The sequence below is a fragment of the Ochotona curzoniae genome, unplaced genomic scaffold, assembly GCF_017591425.1.
Source record: "Ochotona curzoniae isolate NIBS_2020 unplaced genomic scaffold, NIBS_Ocur_1.0 scaffold_2453, whole genome shotgun sequence".
Lineage (NCBI taxonomy): Eukaryota > Metazoa > Chordata > Mammalia > Lagomorpha > Ochotonidae > Ochotona > Ochotona curzoniae.
Genome location: NW_024467094.1, coordinates 17,280,634 through 17,295,040, shown reverse-complemented (window position 1 = coordinate 17,295,040; position 14,407 = coordinate 17,280,634). Strand labels below are relative to the sequence as shown.

Genomic DNA, 14,407 nt, shown 5'->3' with positions numbered 1-14,407 from the left:
TCAAGGTCACTGGTCCCTTCTGATGTCTTTTTGGCCATCTACTCCTCGTAGTTCTCAGTTTTCTCAGATTTGTCTCCCTCAAGGCCTTCCCAATGGAGCAAAAATTGGTAAAGTAAATGGAGCACTGCATTATGTTTGGAATAGGGTAGGAGTTATTTGATGTCTTCCCTGCATTGTAAGTTTCCTAAAGGCTGTGTTTTATTTGTTTTGTGTTGTGTTTTTAATTATTAAGACTGAATCTCTACTTAGGTACACCTGTAATTACATGGGGGTGGGAAACCTGTAGCCTTTCTCCGTTCAGGGTAACACATCAGCAACCATGGACCAGACTCTGGCTTATGGGAACACATATTATTCTGCAAGAAGGTAGTCACAGAACTTTATATGTGTAAGTGGTGGGGAGGAAATTACTGTTTGATGATGTTTGGGGACTGAGGAGACATTGCCTTTCTCACTTTGTGCTGGGATCTGGGAAAGTGTGGACCAATCTGCAAAGGGGTTTTATAGACACACAAGGTGGAAAAGGACAAAGTGCTGAGATCCATGGGGTCTCTCCTGCCTCACTGTGGGGAAATGTAGAACAATAGCTAATAGTGTTTGTGAAATGGCTCCTAAGCACAGATCTATATTGTGGCAGGTCATGACCCAAACCAACACCTCTGTAGTCTCAGCCATGGTGGGCCAATGTCCCTTGACCTGTGTGAGACCAATCTCCATTAGGGAGGTACCTCTGGTGGTAAGGAGGAGCAACTGCATTTCATTTGCAGTCCTAGGGGCTGAATTAATATGGAAAAGCAGGAGTGACAGGAAACCCTGCAGTTGCTGGGTCTTTGGTGGAAATGCAAAGGACACCAGAATGACACTGTAGGAATGAGGGGCGTCTCAGGCTGCAGGCTGATTAGGGCAAATGTTTTGAGTGATTGATTTAACAACAATACCAAAAATGTGACTTTAATTATACCCTGTGATCAGTGAAATGGGCCGTAGTTATTATGAGACTGTGCACGATATTTTGTATACAGCAGTTGGATTTCAGTACATGTCTGTTGAATGAAAAGGTTAGATGGGTGGATGGAGGAGAGAATGAAATGAGAGCTCATCAGAATCCATGCATTGATTAGAGTTTCATCCCTCATAGTTCGGTAACTTTGGTCCTCATTCTGTAACTAATTTATTCTAGTAGCAAGTGATGGGAATGGAGACCAAAGCTGGCCCTCAACCCTTTGTTGCTCTCCTTGTTGTGTCATCTTTCAGACTAGAGGTAAGGCTGCAGGAACATTTGTTGTAGTCTCAGGCACTGAGCAACATTTGATTTGGATGTGAGCATAGTGGAGACCTGGATCTGATAAAAGTGATTTAGCTAAACAAGGCCAAGAGAAGTCTTTACCAAGAGACAAATTCTGATTTTCTACTGAGAGTTACTGTGTATTGTGAAGATTATGCAGCTGTAAGATTTAGCAAAGTCATCACCAGCAATGTCTGTGTCATGAGTGACAACATCTACTACTGGGGATGGAAAGGAGGCAGGAAATAAGGGAAAGATAGTCAAAGAAATATGTATTAAGAATTAGAAAAAAGTAGGCATGTTTTCCCATCCCATGTGGAATAGGAAGAGAAAAAATAGAAATATTTTCATATAACTGATAAATTGAGATTATTCAACTGAAAGAACTATTAAGAGCATGTGGGTGATTTTCAATGAGTCCTGCCAAACTCACATGAGGTTAATTATTGTGACCCCTATTTCCTGCTTTCACACTTGACTGAGGGCATCCTGGACTGGAAATGACACCACTGCCCTCAATAACGTGTCTACAGCAACTAATGATCTCTCTGGAGTATAGCTCAAGTTCCTATAGTACAACTGTAACTCTAGAAGCAAACTGGCTTTGCAGTAATAGGCTCGACATGATTGCTAGTAGTTTCTGGTACATTTTGACAAGAAACTTAAGGAATGCAATTGTTAAATTTTCTTTTTTATTTTAAGGATTCGTCTTGAAATATCAAAGAGTACGTCACTGTTGGAAGCTCATGTGTGCAGAAGTACTAGTTTAGATGAAATCCAGGAGGACTGGAACCTTAATCAATTTGTGCATATTGTAGTCAAGGTCTTGGTCCTTGGGAGTAAATCAGTGAATATTTAAATAAGATGGTAAATAGTTGATGAAGCTTTATGTTTCTGAGGCCATCTTATTCATTTTCTAGACTTGAGCCTGTTTGTTGTATTGAGCCGTTTGCTTGCCTTTCAGGATATAACGCTCACTAAGATATATGTTTCCTATTGTCAAAGAGCTTATAGTCAGTGTCACAGTTCTGTTTCCAGAGAGAAAGAATATGTTATCACATGGCATTCAGATTCTATAGGGTAGGCCTGACTTTGTTACTTTTTGAGGAAATTCTTCCACCTCTGATTAAATATCTGTACATCTCAAGCCAGACTTGAGAAAATTATTGGAAAGTCAAGAAGCCCAATAGTTTGCTTTAAGCCTCATTCATTAACTCAGCTTGCATTGATAAAACTGCTCCTGTGTGCTTGAAGCTGTTTTTGTGCCTGGAAAACTGGCATGAATAAGACATCCCCAAATCCTTTTCTCCCTAGAGTTTGAATTCTAGCTGTGGGGGGAGAAAAAAAACATTTAAGAAATAAAACATATAAGAAACTTCTGGAAACTTGCACTGGGACAGATGCGGGACATTGGAAAGTCTGCATATCTTACTCTGAGAGGGAAGATAATAATTCTTCCTCCCCTCCCCATACATTTCTTCCATTACCTCCTCAGACAAATAAAGTCCTGATACCTTTTCCATCTCCCAACCCCCTATGAAACCACTCAGGGTGAGGTTCTAGCATCTGCAAACATTTGGCACCCAGAAGCACCCACTCATCATTGTCTAATACTCAAAATCTCATCAAACTCATGAACAAACAAGGCATCTGCATGTCCCTTGGGTGTCTCACCTGTTAGGTGAGGTCACAAGATCTGCAGGGCTGTCACATTTCAGGATGAAATGGATGTAAAAACAATCGGATTCTTGTGAGTTTCTAATAACTTCTCCTAAAAACACACTAAGACTCTTTCCTGAGATACCAGGGTCTTTCTGGGTTAAAACAGATAAAGTTGAAAAGTGTAGATTCATGTGCAAAAGCATTCCCACAAAGGAGGGCAGCATGGAATCACAACACCTTTATGGTCAGGAGTGCTGCAACTCAGCAAAAGGCTCCAGACACCAGCTCTGAGACGCCTGTCCTTGTCCCAGGGGACCAGAATGGGTCCTAGGTAGTAGAACATTTAAATCTCACAGCTTTTCTGTTTTTCCTGATACCCATGACTGTTCACTTCCATGTTGCATGGGGACAGAGGAGGAACAAGGCATTATTCCTTGTCACCATAGTAGGGATTATAACAATGGTAGTTCATAGTCACTGAGATTTACTAGACACTTATGAGTCCCTTAGCTCAATACATCCTCGGCCTTCTGTGGTGAGGACACTTACCATCCCACTTCACAGGTGAGTAAATGAATGCAGGTTTAGGAAGACAAACTAGCATGCTTCAAGTAACAAAGCAGTTGAGCCCAGGAATTAACTCACAGCCATCTATAACCAGCCCCTTCACCACAGCACTCTAGGCTTTCCAGAAATTGGACAAGCACTAACTTCCATGACCCTGAATTAGGAAGTTCATATGCACCAACAGTGTGACAGTGGATAACTTACTTCACTTCTTTAAAGCCTAAGTCTGTCTGTAAAATGGGTAAGCCTAAATGAGATGTGAGCTCCAATATATGCTCGTTTCCTTCCCTTACTGGAAATGTAGTGCGTACAGATAACGCACTAAATATTTCAGTGTCTGAATATGTAGGCCACTTATCCCACACATCTAGTGACCCTATATGTGTGTGCAATTGGATAGCTTATTAAAGCATTCAAGTATTGGCATTGTTGCCATCAATGACCTCAAGTTTTGTCAGTTTGTAACTCCTCTGCATGAGCCTATCTGCATTAGGTAGAAGCCTGGGAATGTTTTCAGATGACAGCCTTGAATGTTTTTCTAGCAAAGTTAATGAAATGCTCCCATCTCTTCCCATGCCCCTCTCTTGTCTCTCGCACAGTCAGGTTTGCAGTTCCCTGTGCTCTCCCCTAATCTATTTTTGTACCACCACATAAGAAGTCATTCCCTAAATATATCCGTCATCCCGGATTTGTATTATTAACTTGCCTGCCTTCCTTCCAGAGCTTAATCAGTGTTTATTCAACTCTGAGTACTGGGGAGTATAGAATTACAAGATGTGGATCCAAGTCCAGAGTCTGGTGTCTTGTCTGCCAGCCCTCCTATCAATCCAGGCCTCAGTGTGCTCTCTTATAAGATGGGAGCAGGACTTCCACTGAAGTGTCACTGTGCTCTTCACTGCACTATAAATGGAAGGGTTTCCACCAGTAACAATCCCTCTTGGTACAGGGCTATTGAGCCTTACTGAGTCCTCAGCCCTGAGGAGGCAGAGCCAGGTGATGCTTGAGGACCAAACACTCGAGGGCTGTGGAAACGATGTTCCCTGACCTGCTTTTGTTGGGTGTGTGACCTTGGACTTATGATTTAACCTGACTCTGCCTCAGTTCAGAGAAGCTTCATGAGCACTTTATACCCACAGAGCAGCAGAGTGAGCACTGTGCTGGAGAGGTCTGGCTGGGTGAAAACGACCACAGCCGAGTTCCCTGAACACCTCACAGGAAAAGTCTGTGGGGCCTAGGCACATCTTGGCCTGTGAATATTTAAACCACATTATCTGTCAGCTGTTGTATTTATTTCTTGATCCACTTCCCATTTTGTTTGGGGATAAGGTGGGAGACATGGGAAAAAGACAACTCTCAAGACCACAGAACATCACCTGAGTTTCCTTTTGATAACAGGAGGTATAATAGTGATATTAACAGGGCCCGGCACGATAGTGTAATGGTTAAGGTCCTCGCCTTGAACACGCTGGGATCCCATATGGGCACTGGTTCTAATCCCGGCGCCCTACTTCCCATCCAGTTCCCTGCTTGTGGCCTGGGAAAGCAGTCAAGGTTGGCCCAAAGCCTTGGGACCCTGTACCCACATGGGAGACCTGGAAGAGCTCCTGGCTCCCTGGCTCCTGGCTTTGGATTGGTGCAGCATCAGCCATTGTGGTCACTTGGGAAGTGAATCACGGGACAGAAGATCTTCCTATCTGTACATCTGCCTTTCCAATAAAATAAATAAATCTAAAAATAACACTTAAAAAATAATGGTATTAACTATCACCAAGATTGTATTAGATACTTATTAGTGCTCCTTAGATTTTATCATATTTTCCTATTATCCTTCCCAAGTGGGTAACTAGTATCCCATTGTACAAAAAAGCAAACCAAGGTCTAGGAACATTAACTAGCATGCTTCAAGTAACACAGCTGGTGTGTGTTGGGTCGAGGATTTAAACTCATGTCATCTAGCACTAGCTCCTAACTCTTAACCATGGCACTCTCTGTGGACAATTTGCTTTACCTCTTTAATCCTCATTTTCCTTGTCTATAAAATGAGCAAAATAACTGCACAGTACAAAATGAGATGGGTGGAAATTCAATCTGTGCTGAGAACTCAGCAGGACATCAACGCATCATGTCTCCTGATGTAACCCAGGGTACCCTCTGCAGCAGGTACAGACACTCTAGAGTCTCTGGGCATAATGCGATATTGTTTCTTACTTACTGGTATCCTCCCGCACTGCTTTAACAAAGCACCTGGACCAAAATTAGTAGGCCATAAATTTTTGCTAAAGCATATGTATAATTAAATGCAGAAAAGAGAAAAAGATACATATGTACATATATTTTTTTTACATATAGGGACAGAAAAAATCAGCTTGTGCTCAAACCTTCAACTATAAAGTCTTAAAATCTAAATCTTTTTTTTTTTCCTGTGGCCCTTTACCTGAAGCACACAACCTCTATATACAGCCCACTGGCCAAGTACTCAAGACTCTTGGAGGCTCTAGTTCCATCCCCACCCTTTTTGGACACTCTCTTTGCAGTCCTCATTGATTTTTCCTTTTGTAGGACCGAGTCTCCTTGTCATGACCAGACACTGTGGCATCACCACACTGCTTCATCTGGCACAATTCCACAGAAGGACTGCATTTGAATAATGGCAGAATCAAAACTTGGAGTCAAGAAACCAGGATTTGTATTCCAGTTTCATTTATCTTCTCAGGACTCAGTTTCTCTGGGACTCAGTTTCCTCTTTAATAACATGAACACAGAGAGTCCTCTTCTGTTTAGGGAAATTGAAAATTCCACAACGAGTGTAATTTGGATATAAAACCTTATTATTGCCTCACCCATGGGATGAGGAGTCAAAAAAGAGAAGGGGCCATTATATATAAGAGAAGAAGTGGCATGAAGACAACATATTACCATGGAGTAGGGTCAACACACTAATATTATCATGGAGTAAGGTCAATATACTGAAACACATGTGATGAATTGTTGATGAATGGAAAACATGATCATAGCTACAATTCTGCTTCCTCTCCCTCTGATCTGTTTTTCTCTCTCTCATTCATATTTCATTACTTTCAAAACATCTATTAATTAATTTGCTTACATCTATTAATTAATTAATTAATTAGCTTATTTGAGAGAGAGAGGTATTTCATCCACTGGTTCACTCTCTCAAAAGCCCCACAGCCGGGGCTGGAGTAGCAGCAGGAAGCTCAGTCTAGGTCAATAATCTGTTTATTTGAGCCATCACTACCACCTCCAAGGGTCTGATATCCCAAGTGGTATCCTCACAGCTAGGACAAATGCTGCCCCCTCATTACTTTTATCCCATTTGATTTTATGAAATGGTTAGGGAACATGTTGATCAAATTTAAGTCAATACAAAATTACCTTATCAGGAGCTATGGAAAAGTAATCAAACGCAAACTGGGGAACTCATGAAGTGCACTTTGATCTGGGCACCCTTACACACTTGATACATGACTAGAAAGGAGCAAGGCGGGAACACTGACAGGAGGAGACAAGTGGGTGGGCTAGAGGGGGTTGATAAGCCAAGGAGGTAGTGTATTAAACAAGATGATCAAAGTGTGCAAGACCAGCAGCTGTTGTAAGCACCCATGCAGAACACAAGGGGGAGAGGGAGTTCCACCAGAAGCCAGGCAGGGTGAATACACTCAGCATTGCTTCCTATTTTGCAGAATGCAGGCTACCAGCTACCACGGCCAAGGTGGTGCTGATAACGTTTTTTGTTAAAAAATGTTTATGCCTGATTGACTTCAGGACATCTCTGTGCAATTGGCTCTCTGTCCTGAGTGACAGAGAGAAAACAAACAGCAATGGCTTTTTCCTATTTTTTCCTGGGGGAATGAGGGGCAGAGATAGGCTGAGAGCATGATGTCTACAGATGAAAAGCATTAAATAAAGATGATTTTGAGAAAGAAGGAAGAGGCTGGGCAGGGAAAGGGGATGGGCCAGACCCACTTTATTTCTGTAACAGAAGACATTTGCATCTTTAAGCAGAGGTATGGGCTTGAAGATCCTTCAGGATAAAAATGGCTATGACCAGGCATTGTCAGAAAACTCCCTTTTGCCCTTCCTCAACTGGGGGATCATAGATAATGTATCTCATTCATAAAATCAAGGGGCTGGAGCAATCTTTTAGCCTGGCTTATGTTCAATTCCTCGTTCCAGCTCCTGATTCCAGGAACTTCTTGCTAAAGCAGATCTGTCCATGGTGGATATCTGGGGAGTAGACTAACAGATGGGAACTTTGTATTTCTTTCTGCCTCTCAAATAAATACATAACAATATATTTCAAACAAACAAAGCCCAAGAGAAAAGTTAAAAAGCTACTGATTCCATACTAAAGGGCAAGGACTCAAGACTAATTTTTGGTTGCTAAAACATAGATTGAGGGTAAGAAACAGCTCATAATTCCTCTTGTGCAATGCAGTCTTTATTTCACACTAACAATAATTTTTAGGTGCCTCCTGTTTAAGTCATTTCTCTATGATATCATTAACCGACTGGATCAACAAGGTAAGAGAAGCTGGTAGGGGAACTGCCAAGGTGAGTTATCTGTTCAACATCAGAGAAATGAGGATTAAAGGATTCTGGGGTGGGTGGGCTATATTCAGCTTTCACCTGCACCCATGGTTTTGTACACTACGAAGCTAAGGGGTTCACAGTTCGAATATCAAGATTTTCCAGTCAAAAACCCTCAGCTGAGCATGTCTAAGTCCACAAATTCCTGATGCACCTGACCTGGCCTTGGCCTCTGGAGCTAGCAGGATGGAGAGGTGGCAAGTGCCCCTCACTCACCTCACATGCTATCTTAGAACAGAGTTGCCTCTCTTGCATTTGGGAGTAGCAGGTTGCACAGCAATGGGTGAACTCATCCATGTGTCCCTGTTCATGACTTCTTTTACCGAGCATCTCCTATAGGCCTCCTGCGGGGAATGCAGTGTCCAGCAAACCAGGCAGGGCTTCTGTCCCCGGGATAAGATTGTAGTTTGGGGCTCATGTTCTAAGAGAAGCATGAAATCCTTCACAAATTTCCTAAGAGAAGAAAAGGAAGCATGTGGTGGAGCACTAAGTGAAGTGCAGGGATCGATGTGGAGGGTAGCCAGGGTCTCTCTGGGAAGGCTAGATCCCGGAGGCGAGCTGCAGGGGAACTCTGCCCTGCCAGGAGCAAATACAAGTGTGGACCACCCAAGCCAGCTTGGCAGGTCTGTTGGATGAGAAGAGCTTGTGGTCAGGCCCAGAACATCTGTCCTGTGTGGAGCTGCTGAGCTGCCTTCCCACAGTGTCATGATGTCAGAGAGCCTTCCCAGGTCCTTGCCCCAGGGATCTGACTGGGAGGGGAATGGAGCAGCAAAGTGTGTGTTTAACCAGTGTTGGGTGATTTAAATGCACCTGGCCCTGCCATCCCACTACTCCAGCAGATGGTGACATGGGGTTAATGACCAGCATCCCGGATTCTAACTCATTTTTATCCCATTAACTGGCATTTATGATTTGGTCAAACTCGTGTCAAATGGCAGTAACAGCAGGAAGCCTCACAATGATTTAGCACAATAGAGGAAACAGCACAGGCATATTACCTGGTTTCCAGAAGGTTGCACAGTAACTTCTATCCATTCCAGGGTCTGACCAATTGACCTTGGAGATTCAAAGGTCATTCCTTCAGTGTGGGGTCCAGCTTTCACAATTTTCACCTGAAAAGAAAAAACAACACTACATGAGAACTTAGTAAAGAGTCCATTAAATGTCTTGCCTCATGCCCCCTCCTTGGTACATTAGATTATTTGCTGACTGCTCACACAAGTAACTACATGGGAACAATTGTTGTTTGGGATGTTTATATATAAACCAATCAACCAAACACTTAGGAAGTCAGGAGAGAAAGTTGTGTATTGAGGCCTGAATTTGAAATATTACAATGTCACCTGTATATTAGAAAAGAATGTCCTCTCTTTGCCTCTCAGGAGTTGGCGGTGGTTATTTGGCAATGGCAAGTATCAAGTACATGTTAAGCAGCAAATTAGCATTGGGGCTGATTATGGATCTCTACTTCCCTTCCTCTCCTATCACATTTTGCAGAGGCAGGAAGCCTGTCTGTGCACTTGACCTTCCCCAGTAAGGGCTCAGGGAAGACCCCAGTTCTCCAGGGCTAGAAGGTCTGCCTACTGGCATCCCTCAGCAGCAGCCTCAATGTCCTAGCAAGAAAATTCACTCATGTATTCTTTTATTCATTCAAAAGTAAACACATTTGCTGCAGCAAACATCAGGGCCCATGGGCTAATGGGGGGTTAAATTGTCTAATTTATAAATAATTTTATCTGGAAAGTTCAGTGAAAGAACCATAATTATGCACAATTAGGACAATCCTTAAAAACCAGGGCAAACAGCCCACTGTAAAGGCAATCACCGTGCTCTCTGCACTCTCCTGCCTTCCCTCCCACCTTCCCGAGCTCAGCAAGTCAGTCTTGTAAACCTGATCGAAGAAGGCAATGTTTAATCCACTGAGTAGCACAAAGCTTTCTTAAAGATCGTGTAATATCTGACGGCTGTATGTAAGCCATACTGCTAATTGCAAATGAGTCATCAATTAAATTGGGTCCTTAAGAAGAGCTGTGTGGAATCATTTTATTAGCCAACCATTTGAATTGCTGTATGAGCTAGAAAATGGTACTGTAATACCTTTCCATGAGTTTTCTGGAACTCAGATGTCTCTGTTCAAGGTTGCTGCCTTGTCAGTTTGTGCAAGTGGAAGCATTCATATTGGGGTTGTGAACCATAATCTCTGGAGTCACGTGTGTCTGGGTTTGATTCTCAGCCACATTTTAACTATGGAACCTGGGGCAAGGTAATGATGCTCTCTGTACTTAATTTTCTCATCTGCAAAATGGTCAGGTAGTACCCTGTTCAGGGTTACTGATAATGTCCATCAAATATCAAGCACAAAGCCAAGTGCCCAGTATGAGATCTACCATTAGAGTCGCTCTTTTCTAGTCCCTCCACCCCATCCTGCAAGGCCTATCCCACACCTGTGAAGGCACTGTCATCAAGAGCCACTTCAGAAGAGCTTGAAGGGGGGATTTTATGACCAGAGACAGGGAGCACTGCAGGAAAGTGTTGTCAGATGCACAGTGATTTGTGCAAATGACATCTGCAATGTAAAATGGTTCCCCAACCACTTGTAAGAAACTGCTAGCATCAGAAAGAAAAAGACTATTCTCTGAGTTCTCTGAGTACTCAGGAGGAGGAAGTGTCCATGGTTAAGCATCTAAAAGGGGCAAGATACTTCCTAGCCTTTATCTCATGTCTTTTGGACAACAGTTATACGAAGAAAGAACCACAAGTCCCTCCTGTTTGGAAATGGGGAAAGTAGAGTTCAGAGACATTAAGTAATTTCTTCTGAGGTTACACAGGAATGGAGGCAGAGGGTAACCTGTGTGCTGCATCATGCTCCCACGTGCTGACTATAACTCTCAAAACAAACCTGTGGGAAGTGAGTGTGCAGTAAAGGAATTTAGGTGCAGTAGGGAACTCCAGAGCAACTTGGAGATCCATCTCTGCACACGTGAGAAAGCATGTCTGGGACTGAACTGGTACAATGTGATTCTGAGAAAAAACAGAGGTTTCCTGGGGACACACAGATCTTGAGTTGGCAGGACTGGAGGTGGGAGGGACAGTGCTGGCAAGGAACAATTTCATTCCCAAGTGGGCACTGCCCATACTGGGCACCCACAAGCCATGCTGCTTCTGCAGCATATAGCTGCCTCTCTCTACCCCCACAGCCACTGCTGTGTTATCAAAGGCAGGGCATGTCTTGCATTCACCTTGGTTCCCCCAATACAATGCCTCGTACAGAGTTACAGGTCAACACATTTGTGAAACAACAGGCTGAGGAGCCAAAGACTAGTGAGATAAACCAGGGAAATTTTCTTGAGGGGATGTCATGGTTATGCAAAAAATGGACAACAGAAGTATAGCTTGGCAGAGGGAAACTATGAAGCTGCTTTATACATAGAAGGAATTGGTGCGTGTTGAGTGAGTGTGTGTGTGTAAGTGGGAAATAGGTAGAAGTGTATTTTCCCTTCCTAAATTTGAGAAGGATTTTGGATCTGCTTTTTGAAAGCTTCTTTTGGAAGCAAATAAGCCTGAGTTCAAATTCCAGTTCTGGCTCCACTAGTTGCAGGTATCACACAGATATGCAAACCTCAGTTTTACTCATCTGTACAATGGGGGTAACAACAAGGATCGTTGAGAGGAATGTAACACCCTCACACACATCCTGACATATCACAGCTCCCTGGTTTAACTTACTGCCTCTTGTTTGAAAACCTGTGGCCCATCTAGGTAGCGTAGCATGCAGGGGTCTGGTCTGTGAGCTGGCAAATGCATGAGGATAATCATGTTATTTGTGGTGTTCCTCCTTTGGAGCTCACAGGATAGACACACCAACGATTTCATGCCAAGTATAATCCTCAGAGTGGATGTGGACACTGCGCTCTAAAAATCTGGCTTGTAGGCCAGACGGGACAGAAAACCATTTGAGTAAATATAAACCGAGAGGGACACGCTGAAGCTGCCTTCTCTGCCATCTCTCAAGGAATGTTGTTTGTGCCCAGCAGGCCCTGGAGACACCACGGGTTGGCACCACGGCATCTCCACGTGGCTCTTCCCCAGCTTGGCAGTGTGGCTGGAGTTGGCCACTCACACTCCTTTTCTTTTTCTTTCTTTTTTTTTTTTTTTCTGTAGGGGATTTAGTGACTGAGACGATGGGCTCCAGCTATTTGCTTCCTGGGTCTGACTAGGCAGGCAAATCATGCCCACTGGCAAGCAGGGGCCAACTTGAGGGGATTTTTAGGGGGAACAACAAGGGGTAAGGCGGCTCCAAACCCATTTCTTTGCTCGCACCAGGTATTTCTTTTTTTAACAGACTCTTCTCATTGACTCTCCTGAAAGAATTGTGGGGGTGGACGCTACTTGTTGCTCCTTTATTTTACTTATTTATTTATTTCTCCTGGCGCTCCAAGGGGCAACCTGCTTTTTTCTTTCTCCAAAGCGGTCCCTCGTGCCGCGGTTCCAGGTTCTGCGGTTCTCCTTAAAAGCCGCCTCGCCCCTCGGGCGACCCCAGGCTGACTCTGACCCGGAAGCCCACGCAGGCGCCAAGTAACGCTGCGCCCCCCCCCCCCCCACTAGACCGGTTCCCGGGCGTGAGTCAACCCCTTCCTGCCTCGCGTGGGGGTCCACCTTGACAGACACCCCCACCAGGTCCCTCAAGAACAAAAAAAAAAGAAAAGACAGCCAAAAAGAAACTTTCCTCAGGTACCCAGCCCCCACCCGCCCTCCCTGTCGAGCTCGCGCCCGCCCGCCCCTCGTACGCTCCCAGCCTCGCCTCAGCAGCCGAGCGAGGGTCTGAGGAGAGCGGCCGGCCGGCTCCGCGCGCCCCGGGAGCTCTCGGCGTTTCTCCTCAGGGACCGAGAGGGTCCACCCGGCCCGAGCTCCCCGCCGCGCGCGCCCCCCGCGTCCCGGCCCCGTCCTGTCAGAGGCGGCGCGCTGCCTCAGCTCCCAGGCGCTAGCCACGGCCGCCGGCGTTTGGAATTCTGCCCAAGAAAAAAAAAAAATTAAAAGGGCCCCCCCCCCCCCGGGGGCGGCGGCGGCGGCGAGGAGGGACGGAGGCCGGCGGCGAGGAACGGCACCCGGAGAGCGAACGTGGCGGGAGCGAGGGAGCAGCGGCGGCGGCGGCGGCGGCTCGGGAGGCTGAACCGCGGGCCCACCGCAGTGCATCAGCGCGGCGGCCCTGCCATCCCTGAGGGCGGTTAACACCGGGCATGAGGCACTGGTTAACAGGCTCCGAGCTGCTCGGCGACTTGTTTTAAGCATTTTCTCCTTCGCTCTCGCTTTTAATCTTGTCTCTAGTGGCGTGTGTAGGGGGGGAGGACTTTATTTCCATTGGCTAAGCGCTCCCTTCCCACCCACATCCCTTCCACATCACCTTGGTGTCTCCCTAAATAAAACCAGCCCTCCTTATCGCCTGGAAAAAATCAGGAGCTAGAGTTTGAATGGGTTTTATATAAACACTCACCCCTGTCAGCGTGAGGCTGGGCTCTCAGCAAAAACTCACAGCGTCTGGCCTGATGCTTTCCTGGCTGGGCTCCCCCTGGAACGCTGGGGTTTAAGCACAGCCCGAGGACTGGCAACTCTTCCTGAAACCTGATCTACCTGAAGCCAGTTGCGGAATTGCACAGGGTCCCGATGGACCTCAAGGAGAGTCCCAGCGAGGGCAGCCTGCAGCCATCTAGCATCCAGATCTTCGCCAACACATCCACCCTCCACGGCATCCGCCACATCTTCGTGTATGGGCCACTGACCATCCGGCGGGTGCTTTGGGCCGTGGCCTTCGTGAGCTCCCTGGGACTGCTACTGGTGGAGAGCTCCGAAAGGGTGTCCTACTACTTCTCCTACCAGCACGTCACCAAGGTGGACGAGGTGGTGGCCCAGAGCCTGGTCTTCCCGGCTGTCACCCTCTGCAACCTGAATGGCTTTCGGTTCTCCAGGCTCACCACCAATGACCTATACCACGCCGGGGAGCTGCTGGCCCTGCTCGACGTCAACCTGCAGATCCCGGACCCGCACCTGGCCGACCCCACGGTGCTGGAGGCCCTGCGGCAGAAGGCGGACTTCAAGCACTACAAACCCAAGCAGTTCAGCATGCTGGAGTTCCTGCACCGGGTGGGCCACGACCTGAAGGATATGATGCTCTACTGCAAGTTCAAAGGGCAGGAGTGCGGCCATCAAGACTTCACCACCGTGAGTACTCGGTTTTCAGTTCATTTTTCTGCTTTGAGCCTCTTGGAAAGTGGCATGTCGGCTGTCTCG

The 14,407-nt window shown here is 45.8% G+C and overlaps 1 protein-coding gene across 1 annotated transcript in view; it reads left to right on the top strand.

Annotated features, from left to right (window-relative positions):
- The first annotated feature begins 13,511 nt into the window (after positions 1 to 13,511).
- ASIC2 (acid sensing ion channel subunit 2) overlaps positions 13,512 to 14,407 on the top strand; it is an 894,111-nt gene continuing 893,215 nt past the window's right edge. The window contains exon 1 of the mRNA XM_041000357.1: positions 13,512 to 14,338. Within this exon, the coding sequence (XP_040856291.1) occupies positions 13,784 to 14,338 (555 nt within the window). The 5' untranslated portion in view covers positions 13,512 to 13,783. The remainder of the gene's footprint in view (positions 14,339 to 14,407) is intronic.